The sequence below is a fragment of the Canis lupus genome, chromosome 30 (genome assembly GCF_048164855.1).
Source record: "Canis lupus baileyi chromosome 30, mCanLup2.hap1, whole genome shotgun sequence".
Classification (NCBI taxonomy): domain Eukaryota; kingdom Metazoa; phylum Chordata; class Mammalia; order Carnivora; family Canidae; genus Canis; species Canis lupus.
In genome coordinates, this window is record NC_132867.1 from 28,055,179 (window position 1) to 28,068,131 (window position 12,953).

At 34.5% G+C, this 12,953-nt stretch overlaps 1 protein-coding gene across 1 annotated transcript in view; it reads right to left on the reverse strand.

The window, feature by feature from the left end:
* The window catches only part of LTN1 (listerin E3 ubiquitin protein ligase 1), a 66,520-nt gene that overhangs the window by 45,583 nt on the left and 7,984 nt on the right, over positions 1–12,953 (reverse strand). Inside the window, exons 5-9 of the mRNA XM_072806649.1 lie at positions 11,094–11,146; positions 10,205–10,385; positions 2,043–2,216; positions 1,276–1,466; positions 412–547 (exon numbers count right to left, since the gene is read on the reverse strand). Coding sequence (XP_072662750.1) covers positions 412–547; positions 1,276–1,466; positions 2,043–2,216; positions 10,205–10,385; positions 11,094–11,146 — 735 coding nt within the window. The remainder of the gene's footprint in view (positions 1–411; positions 548–1,275; positions 1,467–2,042; positions 2,217–10,204; positions 10,386–11,093; positions 11,147–12,953) is intronic.

Genomic DNA, 12,953 nt, shown 5'->3' on the forward strand with positions numbered 1-12,953 from the left:
GAAAGACATACAGGACCCACAGAATTCAAAACGCTTTTTCTTAAATTATAAAGATAAGTTAACTGAGACATTATCTAGGATCTTAAATGTAGCTGAATATTTTGAAAGTAACAAATTATTGTATGATTTACACTTGCTATAAAAGACCACAAATAGCACCTTCGAAAATATGTTTTGTGTTGCAATTCTACAAAACAGTTAGGGTTTGCACATCCAGAGATTAATTAAGGCATTATGGTATTATTTTAGCAATCAACAATATAGAATTTTTATTTATCTGGACAGAAATACACATTACTCAATTTGAAATCTGTATGAAGGTTAATTAATAAAAATGGCAACAAGACATAATGAGCTTGATTCTTTATAGTCAATATGCAAAGGCAATGATAATTTTTAGATTATAAGTACCTGGTCATTGACGAGCATCTTTTCAATTTCTTCCTCACCTAAGTTTTGTTGCATTATAAAACGTAAACATTCAAAAAAAGCTGATATTACTGCTGAGCACTCCGAAAAGCTGGTTTTAATTCTCTCTGTTGACAGCCTAAGAAATAATAAAGAACTATGGCTTATTCTCACAAAAAAGAAAACAAGCAACTCAGAATCACCAAAATAAAGACATGGAAAAGGCATCATACCAAAAGAAGAGAATTTTTTTACAGTAAAATTCTTAAAACTAAAAACTAAGAACTTGAAAAAGTGTGAAAAAAAAGCATATTTTCAAATAAATACGTGTCAACAAAAGATAATACATATCTATTTTTTTTCAGGAAAAAATTCACCTGAAAATTTTCAAGAGAAAACAAAGATAATAATGTAGTAAAATATATTTGTAATCATTAATAAAATTGAGTATCTTTTATTAAGATCAACAAATACACTAAAAAAATTTTTTAAACTGTGATTTTAAACAGCTATCATATTTAAGTTTATGGAGTTCTAAGTACTTCAGTGGTTCATTTTTTCCCCTTTGGGCATTTGTATTTATCAGCATACCAAAAAATTATTCATTTAAAAAATGACTATTTCCATCTAAGGGCCTTACAATCAATATTCAGTGCACCTTCCATTGTGTACTACCACTGAAGCCTTGAAAGTATCAAAGAAAGAATTCCAATTGTATTCTCTGAAAACTTTAAAAGTGTTTAATAAGTAGCAAAACAATTTGGGGATAATTTAAATAAGACAATAATGAGTATGGCATTCTACCCATTTATGCAAATAAAAAAAATCTCTTTTGCTTTAAAGATCAAGAAATTTAGAATTCCTTACCCTGCAACTACAGAGGTGAGGAAATTTCTGAAGAAATCCAGCTTTGGATCTGTAATGGTCTGAGGCAGTTTGCTGATAAATGGCAAAAGATAAGGATATATGACAGTGGCCAGACCCCGACCACCTTCACGCACCACAGCTGACAGCTTTGGAAACACACTTTTTTTTGCATTTACATGAAGCCAACAGTCCTAACCAAAGAAAAGATTATAATAATAATTAGAGATCATAAAATACTTTTCCCTATTAAAAGATATATAAGCTCTCAAAAGTAAAAATCATGTATTCTACCTCAAGAGGCTAAAATCTCTCACCACCATTAAAAACTAAAATTTTAAGAAATTTATTACATATAGTAACCATATACTCCACATGCTCAGGACATCACTGATCAGAAATAATTATTTAACTTATTAAAATTATTAACCTCTATAAAAGCTACATAATAAAACAGCTAAATATATTTAATATTAAATATAAGATTCAGATATACTGACTTCACTATATCACATAAAGAATAATTGATACTGGCTAAACTGAAAGAAAAATAAAAACTCTCTGCCGTTTTATAGTCAGTTTAAGATTAGGCCAAGTTTTGGATTAAGTATTTTATTTCTAAATTTTATTTCTAAGAAAGCATTTTTTTCCAGTAAGTTTTAGATATTATAATCTGATAGGCTCTTTCTCATATCTTATCTAAGGATTCTAAGATACAAACTTAGAAAACAAGTATTCCCAGATGTACTAAATGTACCTTTCTTACACACCTCAATAGTTGTAAGTGTATAAAGTACAGCTTCCCAGAGAGCTGGGCATACAATGGGGTCACTGTCATCAATGCTAAGTAGAACAGACGGGCTCACTTTGGATGCTTCATCTTTCATCAACTGTGGAATACGCTGGCACAAAGCAGAAACTAACTCAAAATAAGCTGAGCGGATCTAAAACAAAAAATAAAAAGGTAGATTAAATTAAAGCTTCACAGAGCTATGAGAAGATTTTTTTATTCAATAGCTGACAGACTATTCATACTAACCCTCCCATTAATAAAAACTAAAAGGGCTAGAAAAAAATTTTTTAAATCTTCTGTAAAGTATCAGTGGCTGAAAGGACATTAGGAATTGCCACATAAAAGTGAAGGCAGAAAGAATTCACTATTTCTTTGGCTGAAGCAAATGTAAGTCCTCTCTAGCTGGCGGAGTCCTTCAGCAGGGGTCGCAAATTATTCCTATTAATGCACTAGGCTACTAAGCTGCACAAAGTTAAATAGAGCCAAACAAACAAAAACTAAGAAACCATGATCCACTATCAGCAGAAACAAAAGATGACACAGAGATCTGAGACTTTAAAATCTTAGAATTATCAGTTACAAATTCCTTATCAACAATTCTTACTATATTTAAAGAAACAGAAGTTTAAAGAAATCTGAAAGGAAAAGGATCTCAGAAAAAGTACAGCAGATGTGAAAAAGAATGAAGCACAATTCCTAAACTAAATAGAAAGACAGATAACATGACAGATTAGAAGCTAATTCATAGTTTAAAAACAGATCATGAGACAAACAGTGTATGTTCTCATTTATTTGGGGAATATAAATAATAGTGAAAGGGAATATAAGGGAAGGGAGAAGAAATGTGTGGGAAATATCAGAAAGGGAGACAGAACATAAAGACTCCTAACTCTGGGAAACGAACTAAGGGTGGTGGAAGGGGAGGAGGGCGGGGGGTGGGCGTGAATGGGTGACGGGCACTGAGGGGGGCACTTGACGGGATGAGCACTGAGTGTTATTCTGTATGTTGGTAAATTGAACACCAATAAAAAATAAATTTATTAAAAAAAATCTTGTTACAAAAAAAAAAAAAAAAAGACTCCATTATCAGCAGATCACCACAAAAAGAAATCCAAGGTCACGTTCTACATTAAGGCAGATGATCCCAGATGGAAGGCAAAAGATGGAATAAAGAGCAAACAAAGCAACAAATATTTACGTAAATCTAAATGGCTGAGTGAAGTAAGTCAGTCGGAGAAGGACAAACATTATATGTTCTCATTCATTTGGGGAATATAAATAATAGTGAAAGGGAATATAAGGGAAGGGAGAAGAAATGTGTGGGAAATATCAGGAAGGGAGACAGAACATAAAGACTCCTAACTCTGGGAAACGAACTAAGGGTGGTGGAAGGGGAGGAGGGCGGGGGGTGGGCGTGAATGGGTGACGGGCACTGAGGGGGGCACTTGACGGGATGAGCACTGAGTGTTATTCTGTATGTTGGTAAATTGAACACCAATAAAAAATAAATTTATTAAAAAAAATCTTGTTACAAAAAAAAAGACTCCATTATCAGCAGATCACCACAAAAAGAAATCCAAGGTCACGTTCTACATTAAGGCAGATGATCCCAGATGGAAGGCAAAAGATGGAATAAAGAGCAAACAAAGCAACAAATATTTACGTAAATCTAAATGGCTGAGTGAAGTAAGTCAGTCGGAGAAGGACAAACATTATATGTTCTCATTCATTTGGGGAATATAAATAATAGTGAAAGGGAATATAAGGGAAGGGAGAAGAAATGTGTGGGAAATATCAGGAAGGGAGACAGAACATAAAGACTCCTAACTCTGGGAAACGAACTAAGGGTGGTGGAAGGGGAGGAGGGCGGGGGGTGGGCGTGAATGGGTGACGGGCACTGAGGGGGGCACTTGACGGGATGAGCACTGAGTGTTATTCTGTATGTTGGTAAATTGAACACCAATAAAAAATAAATTTATTAAAAAAAATCTTGTTACAAAAAAAAAGACTCCATTATCAGCAGATCACCACAAAAAGAAATCCAAGGTCACGTTCTACATTAAGGCAGATGATCCCAGATGGAAGGCAAAAGATGGAATAAAGAGCAAACAAAGCAACAAATATTTACGTAAATCTAAATGGCTGAGTGAAGTAAGTCAGTCGGAGAAGGACAAACATTATATGTTCTCATTCATTTGGGGAATATAAATAATAGTGAAAGGGAATATAAGGGAAGGGAGAAGAAATGTGTGGGAAATATCAGAAAGGGAGACAGAATGTAAAGACTGCTAACTCTGGGAAACGAACTAGGGGTGGTAGAAGGGGAGGAGGGCGGGGGGTGGGAGTGAATGGGTGACGGGCACTGGGGGTTATTCTGTATGTTAGTAAATTGAACACCAATAAAAAATAAATTAAAAAAAAAAAGAAAAAAAAAGAAAATGAATAATTTGAATATGTAAAAAAAAAGAAATCTAAATGAAGATTGGAAGTATAATAATATTTTCTGGGATTAAAAAAATGCACATACATATATATTTAACCCCATAAAGTACTTTATTTCTGCATGTTTTATATAAAATATTACCAAATTAACGTTAGCAGTATATTTAAAAGGATAAACAGACAGCATGACTATGTTTATCTCTTAAATGCTAGGTTGGAAAATTATATGATCATTTAAACATGTCAGAAAAAGCAATCAAGAAAATTTCATCATTAATTTATGACAGAAATACTCAGCCAACTAAGAATAAAAAGTAAATTTTAAATCGTATGAAATCTACAGCAAACATCATACTCAAAATAATAAGAGTCTAAAAATATTTTATTAAGGTCAGGAATAAGAAAAGGATGCCAGCTACTACCACATCTACTCAACATGGTACTAGAGGACCTAATTAATACAAAGAGACAAGAGAAAAAAAAGAATTGGAAAGTAACCTAAATAAGTAACTATAATCATAGCAAAATAACTGGCTATAAAAATAAAATATTCAAAACATCTAAACACTGACTATAGAACTAACAAGAGTTTGGTAGAGTTGCTGAATATAAAATTAGCATACAAGAGTATAGAATGCCTATGTTGGTAGAAACAAAATAAAAAATATAATCAAAAATATAATAAAAAACAAAACCCATTTCACAATAGCAACAAAAACTATAGATACATTCAGGATGGAACACATTATAAAATATTATTTTAGGATGAAAAAGGCCTCACAAAGCCTAAAAGAACAAAGTTAGAGCGTTCCCAAATTTATTATAAAACAATAATAATCAAGAAAGTGTGGTATTGGTGTAAGGATAAACATAACATATAAATAAATTAAACAGCATACAGTCTAAAATTAAAATCCATGATATATGTTCAACTGAATTTGACAAAGCTGCCAGAGTAAGGAAAAGACAGTCTTTCAACTTTCAGGATACTTCTGTGAAAAAAATTAATTTGAGGTGCCTGGGTAAGCCTCACTTGGTTAAGCCTCTGCCTTCAGCTCACATCATGATCCCAGGGTCCTAGGATCGAGCCTCGCATCAGGCTCCCTGCTTAGTGGGGAGTCTGCTTCTCTCTCTTCCCCTTTCCCCCACGCTCTCACTCTCTCTCGAATAAACAAAATCTTTTTTAAAAAATTAATTTGACGCTCACAAAAATTAACACTCACAAAAATGAACCCAAAGTAGGGGCTCCTGGGTGGCTAAGCAGCTAAGTGTGTGCCTTCGGCACAGGTCATGATCCCAGAGTCCTGGGAGAGTCCCCAGAGAGAGCCCACTTCTCCTTCTGCCTCTGCCCCTCTCTGTCTCTCATGAATAAACAAATAAAATATTTATAAATAAATAAACGAACCTAAACTATAAAACTTCTAGAATAGCGAAAATCTCTGCAACCCTCAGGTAGGCAAAGATTTTAGATAAGAAATCAAAAGCAAGTATGGTAAAAAAAAAAAAAATTGATAAATTGTACTTCATAAAGATTAAAATCCTACTCTCTAAAAACCATTAACAAAATGAAAAGTTAAGCCACAAACTGGAAGAAAACACTCACGATTCTTTATCTGACAAAATGTATGTATCCACAATAAATAAAGCACATTTCCAACTCAAAAACCAAAAACTCAATTTTAAAATGGTCAAAAGAGGGGCACCTGGCTAGCTCAGTCAGTACAGTATGAACTCCTGATTTCAGGGTTGTGAGTTTAAGCCCCATGTTGGGCATGGAGCCTACTTAAATGTTTTTAAATAAAAATTAAAAATGAGGTGCCTTGGTGACTCAGTTGGTTAAGCAGCCAACTCTTGACTTTGGCTCAGGTCATGATCTGAAGATTGTGAGACTGAGCTCCACATAAGACTCCACGCTGGGCACAGAGCCTGTTTGGGATTCTTTCCCTCTCTTTGCCCCTCCTCACTCCACCTGGCTTGCATGTATACTCCTTCTCTAAAAACAAAAAACCAAAAAACAGCCAAGTTCAAACTTCAGAAATAAAAATTAAAAAGTGAGAAAAAGCCTTCAACAGACATCTCAAAAAAAGTATACAAATGGCCAACAAGCACATTAAAAGATGCCCAACATCATCGGCCATCAAGGAAATACAAATTAAAATCACAATGGAAAATCTCTACCCCAGAGGTCAGTAAACGTTTTCTTTAAAGAGCCATACGGTAAATAGTTCAGGTTTTGCAAGCCCATATAGTGTCCCTCCCCACTACTTAGCTCTGCTTTATTAGGATGAAAGCAGCCACAGACAACACAAAACACTATTTACAAAAACAGATGTGCCAGATTTTGACACATGAGCTATATATATCGTTTGCGGATCCCTGATCCCACATCTGTGAGGATGACTTAAATTAAAACAACCAACAATACTGAAGTGAGGATATGAAGCAACTAAAAATTCATACACTACTGACAGAAGTGCAAAATAGTACAACCGCTTTGGTCAATGGTCTGGTAGCTTCTTAGAAATTTAACATATACTAACCCTATCAACCATCAATTTCTTTCCTTGCCCAAGAAAAATGAAACCCATGTCCATGCAAAGACTACATGAAACTTAGCAATAAAAAGGAATGGACTACTGATATATGCAACAACGACGAACAGATCTTAAAAACATTATACTAAGCAAAAGAAGCCAGATACAGAGTTATGTTTGGCTCCATTTATATGAAAACCCACAAAGACTAATTTGTAATGACAGAAAGCAGATCACTGGTTGCCTAGAGTTGGGAGGATGACATAAGGAACCCATTTTTGGGTGATAAATCTTGATTGTAGTGGTTACATGGATATGTACATGTAGATGGGTATATACATTTGTCAAAACTTACCAAACTCTATGCCTAAAATGGCTAAATTTTATTGTGAAAAACTTTTTTTACAATAAAGTTGGTTGAAAATTATCCTAGGAGGGGCGCCTGGGTAGCTCAGTGGGTTGAGGGTCAAACCACAGATTGCAGCTCAGGTCATGATACCAGAATCATGAGACTGAGCCCTGAGGGAGGCTCCACACTCATCGTGGCGTCTGCTTGAGATTCTCTGTGTCCCTCTCCCTTTGTTCATCCCCCAACTCTCGCTTGCTCCATTTTTCTCATAAATAAATAAATAAATCTTTTAAAAATTATTGTAAGATATTTTTTAAATACCTGAATAAATTGAGATACTCATCACAAAGACAAGCGAGACTGGAAGCCTCCTCAAATCATTCACTGTAACCCCAATCAATACTGCAGTTAGATTTTTTTCAGAAATTCAATAAATTTACTGAAATTTATATAGAAGAATGAAGAGTTATTTTTGTTTTTGTTTAAGTAACCCCTACTCCCAACATGGGGCTCAAACTTGTGACCCTGAGATCAAGAGTCACATGCTGTACCAACTGAGCCAGCCAGGTGCCCCAAAAGAATAAAGTTCTAAAACAACTTGGTCAATCTTGAAGATGAGGACAAAAAAAGTTAACTCACCTGACCACTTATTAAGACATATCATGATGTTATGTTAACATGTCGTATTAAAATGGAATGGATGCAAACTTCTGGTACTGGCATAAGAAGGAACAAAAACTAATGGGCCAGAAGAGAGAGTTTAGAGATAAACTTAAGACTATGTAGAAATTTAATGTACCATAATGGCAGGACCACGAATCAATAGGGAAAGAATTAATAGTTTACGGGTAATGTTAGGAAAACTTGCTCACTATACATGAAGAAAAAGGTAACTAGATCTCTACTTAACATTTTAAAAGGTGGATTATTGATAGACTTCATATGAGAAGCAGAACTGTTAAGAAAGATATAACAATTAAAAATATGGAATATTTTTATGGCTTAAAAGTAGGAAAGGCCTTCATGCGGCAAAATCAGTGACTCTGATTACATGAAAATTACAATTTCTTTCTAAAGAGGACATTAGGAAAGGTGATAGAATGGGATATTATTTGCAATGCCTAAAACCAACAAAAGTTCGAGTATTTAGGATATACAAAGAACTCTTGTAAAATTAGAAAAATAAATTCAAAAGAAAGAAAGGAGAAAGATATAAACAAGTAGTTTACAGAAAAAACACAAAAATTTAAAAAGCTTATGTACAAATGTAGACATGCTGAAAGTCACTAGTTAGCAGAGTAATTAAAGAGAACTATCAAAAAAAAAAAAAAAAAAAAAAAAAAAAAAAAAGAGAACTATCATTTTGAACTCCTGTTAGACTGATAAAAATTAAGAGACTGAATGGTGCTTAGTCCTGATTAGAATATAGGGATCTAGGGCTCATTATGCAATGATAGTTGAGTCTAGAGTAATGTTCAGGTGAATAATCTGGCACCACTCAAAATATTAAGTATGCAGGGACGCCTAGGTGGCTCAGGGTTGAGCGTCTGCCTTTGGCTCAGGGCGTGATCCTGATCTTCGGATCAAGTCCAAATTGGGCTCCCTGCAGGAAGCCTGCTTCTCCCTCTGCCTATGTCTCTGCCTCTCCTTCTGTGTCTCTCATGAATAAATAAATAGAATCTTTAAAAAAAAAAATTAAGTATGCATATACTCTTTGATCTGGCAATTCAGAAGTTAAGAGAATTTCAAAAAAAAATAAATCCTTGCAGATTTAAAAGCACATGAATGAAGATGTTCCCTGCTGCTCTGTGGGGGCACGGAGTTAGAGGCATCAGGACATCTCTCACTGAGAAAATGCAGGGGGGTAAAATGGAAAGGATGCAAATTCCTGAATACTACATAGCAGTATTCAGAACATGATAGATTTAAAGTATTTTAGTACTTTATGGTTTTTTTTTTTTTTGGAGAGAGAGAATCTTCAGCAGGCTCCATGCTTAGAGTGGGGTCTGATGCAGGGCTCAATCTCACGACCCTGAGAGGATGACCTGAGCCAAAATCAAGAGTTAAAGAAACTTAACTAACTGAGCCACCCAGTACTTAAAAAGAACTAAGTAAAAAAATAAATGGAATAAAATATAACACAATACCATTTATGTGAAATAAAAATACATGCAAAAAGGCTATGATGTGCCTAACAGGGAAAATACTTGTTAGGTAAGCTTCATTCAGGCATGACTTCTAGTGCTATTGGCTATGAGTTTGATGTTAATGAATCAACAATATATATTAAGATGTCTTTAAACAAACACACAGAAAACAAGGTTATATTTTGACCAAGTGGCAAAAATGTTGTGACCAGAGACTTGCAGGGCACCTAATCCTTTAAGAGCAACACTTCAGTATTCACTAGTTGAATGTTCATGCGCTCCTCATAAAACCTAATTACCATGAGTAACAAGAATCAACTATTTACATATAAAAGGACATATACTAAGCATATTTAGAATGGTTAAGTGGAGGATAGAGAGTGAGACAGAGACAAAAGAGAAAAAAATGCACTAAGTTAGAAGAGCCTCAAACACACCAACAATTTTAAAGTACCATGAACAGAGGAGTGTGATAATACAACTCTGAATCTGAGGTCTAAATAACTAAACAAAAAAGTGAAAATACAGTAACATTGCAGTAAAAGAGGAATTCAGTCTAACCACAAAGATGTGTTCATAGAGTTTTAAGCATAAAGTATAAATATAAACTAATATCACAGTGGGAAAAAAGGAATCACAGAATGTTTACAATAGAAGATTAAGATACCTGAGGTATACTGTGTTTTCCATACTTCCAAAACTTATTCTGTGATAAAAGAGACTTAAATTTCTCCTCCAGAGAATCAAGCTCATTTTCAGGTAAGAGGCAAAGCAATTTTTTTAATGCCAATAAGGAACAAGTTACAACACGATAGAATTTAGCTTCTCTTTCTTCCTCTGGAACCGTTCTTGATGTGGAAAGAAAAGAAATATACATAAGGATTGAGAATAAGCCAAAGGAGATCATTGTCACTTCTATGTTAAGTGGTTTATCATTAAATATCTACTGAAGTTGCTTTATTTCTACATTCTATTCTCCCTGTGCCAACCCTCCTCCCTTAAAATATAAAACACACAAAATTTTAATCATGTATTTCTCAACAAGTACAAAGTAAAAGTAAATGAAAAGCTGTGGGTTGAGAAAAGTGTGCAAATAAACTGCTCTCAGCAGCAAGATGATTCTAGGGAAGGGATATCAGTGCATCTAAGATTACTTTCCATTATGAACTTCTAACAGTTTGATTAACACATAAAAATAAATGGGACATTTTACTTCTCTTTCAACAGAGTAGTACTATTCATACTATTCATAGTTCCTTATTATTTCAACCAGACCTTAATATGCCTCCTGCTAGGATTCTCAAAAGGTAAATATGGGGAAAAATACCTCTTTGTCGAAGAACCGAAGGTGTAACTTCCAGATAATTCAAATTAAATAGCAGGACAACTTGTAAGTAAAAGCATTTAAAATGGCACCTGGCATATAGTATTATATCAAGTATTTTTATCTCTACTTTCACAATCTCTTTTTTTAAAAATATGGTCTTGAAATTATCATCTCATTACCTTTGAGCAAAACAAATCCTTAATATGAGTTACATAGACAGATGACTTACTGTGGGTCACTGAGTGTATCAGGTGTTTCTTTTATAAGATGATCCTGCAGTACCTATAGAGGGGAGAAAATCCCATAGTGTTGAGATTTTATTGAATTGTCAATGGTGAACAGAGCATAAGCCTTATCTTATCTAAAAGTTTCTACCCCTTCCCAAAAGAGTAGCAAAATTAAAGCAGCAAAACTAGAAGGTTTGAACTGTAAAGTTCAATTGGTAACAATTTTTCTTTCCCTATCAATCCCCAAGGTTGACTGCTTTTGCAGTTAGAAAGAGAGGGTACTTCTTCTGAACATCTTCAGTACCTTCAAGAAGAGTTTTCCCTTAAATACTCCTGGTCTCTCGCTCCTCTATCCCTCTTGTACACAACAGTGAAGTAGAATCACCGATGAGTTTTAAGTTTGGGAGAGAAGTTAGGCTGTTTTCCCCTCTGAGAGCCTCCCTGCCCATAACAGGACAACACATATTGTGTGTGCTCTGCTTCATCAAGGAGGAAAGTTTAAGGCTCCATTCAAAGTGAGTAAGCCTGCCTACTACCAGGGCGCAGTACTAGGGAACCTACTGTTCTAGTACTGCTTTTATCAGCAGTAACAATAGTTATCATTTATTTAGCTTTTCCACAAGCCAGGTATTGATTTGAGCACACTTCATCCATTAAGTTAATCCTCACAACTACTCAATGAAGTACAAGTTAATTTCCACTTTAATAAATGAAGAAATGGAGGCACAGAAACTTGCCCAAGGTCACACGAATAACTAATGGCACAGTTGGGGCTAGAACCCAATGTTACGACTCAGAGCCCATGTTCTTATAGACAGTATGACATAATGTTTATAAATCTCACATTTTGGTCTTCATTTGCCTAACTCCTCTCTAAAAAATTGGTTTTGAACTTGGGAAAGTTCAAACCCATTATCTGTAAGAACTGTGACATAACTAAGTAAAGGGGAAATAATAGAGGAAAAATCCACATATTCAATGATCAATTATCCATCCATAACAAAACCAAGAACAAAAAAACCAATATAATACTATATAATACTATAATACTATATGCAAAACTATAGACAGCCAAATTAGTTGTCTCAAACTCCATCTTCTAAAACTCTTAGTATCATAACTCATCATACTTCATTCTCACAATACTTAAATAAACCAATGATTCTTGGATTAGACAACTCCCTTTGAGAATATGATTAAAGCTACAAACCCTGTCCCTAGAAAAACAAACTTGGTAAAACTGAAAAATAAAGAATGGGAGAATCAAGAACTCAAATGGGGAACTAGAATGCACGTATGTGTGTAGGAGAGATGTTAGGTGCAAAGATGAGACAGGTAAGCTGGGACCAGACCATGCAGAGTCCTGTAGGCCAGGATAAGAAATCTGGACTTGTGAGTATAATGGGAAGCCACAGGAAGGCTGGATAATTGAAAGGAGAGAGGATGTTTAAGAAAATATTGTACACAGGGTGTTATGGAAACACAGGTGTACTAAATAAAGGAATGAATGTCTTTGAATTTCTATGAATTTCTAAAAATCCATGAATTCTAAAAATCTTCAATTCCTCTCTTCTCTCACAGTCCATCTACTTTGATTTCTTGAGAGAATACTAATAAGCTTGGTTGTCTGGTTTTTCCAGCCCATATATTAGGAATAACAGAAATGAAGAAGGACAATATAAGACACAAATTGAAAGCCACAAAAAAAAAATTATGGCTGATACCAGTCTCGCAGAAGTGCTGGCCATGTGTTGGAGAGACCTTTATATCATTAAGAGGAATATAAATTTATATCGCCTTTTGAAGGGCAATTTATCAGTATCCATGAAAATTTTAAATGTTCCTATCCTTTGACCCAACAT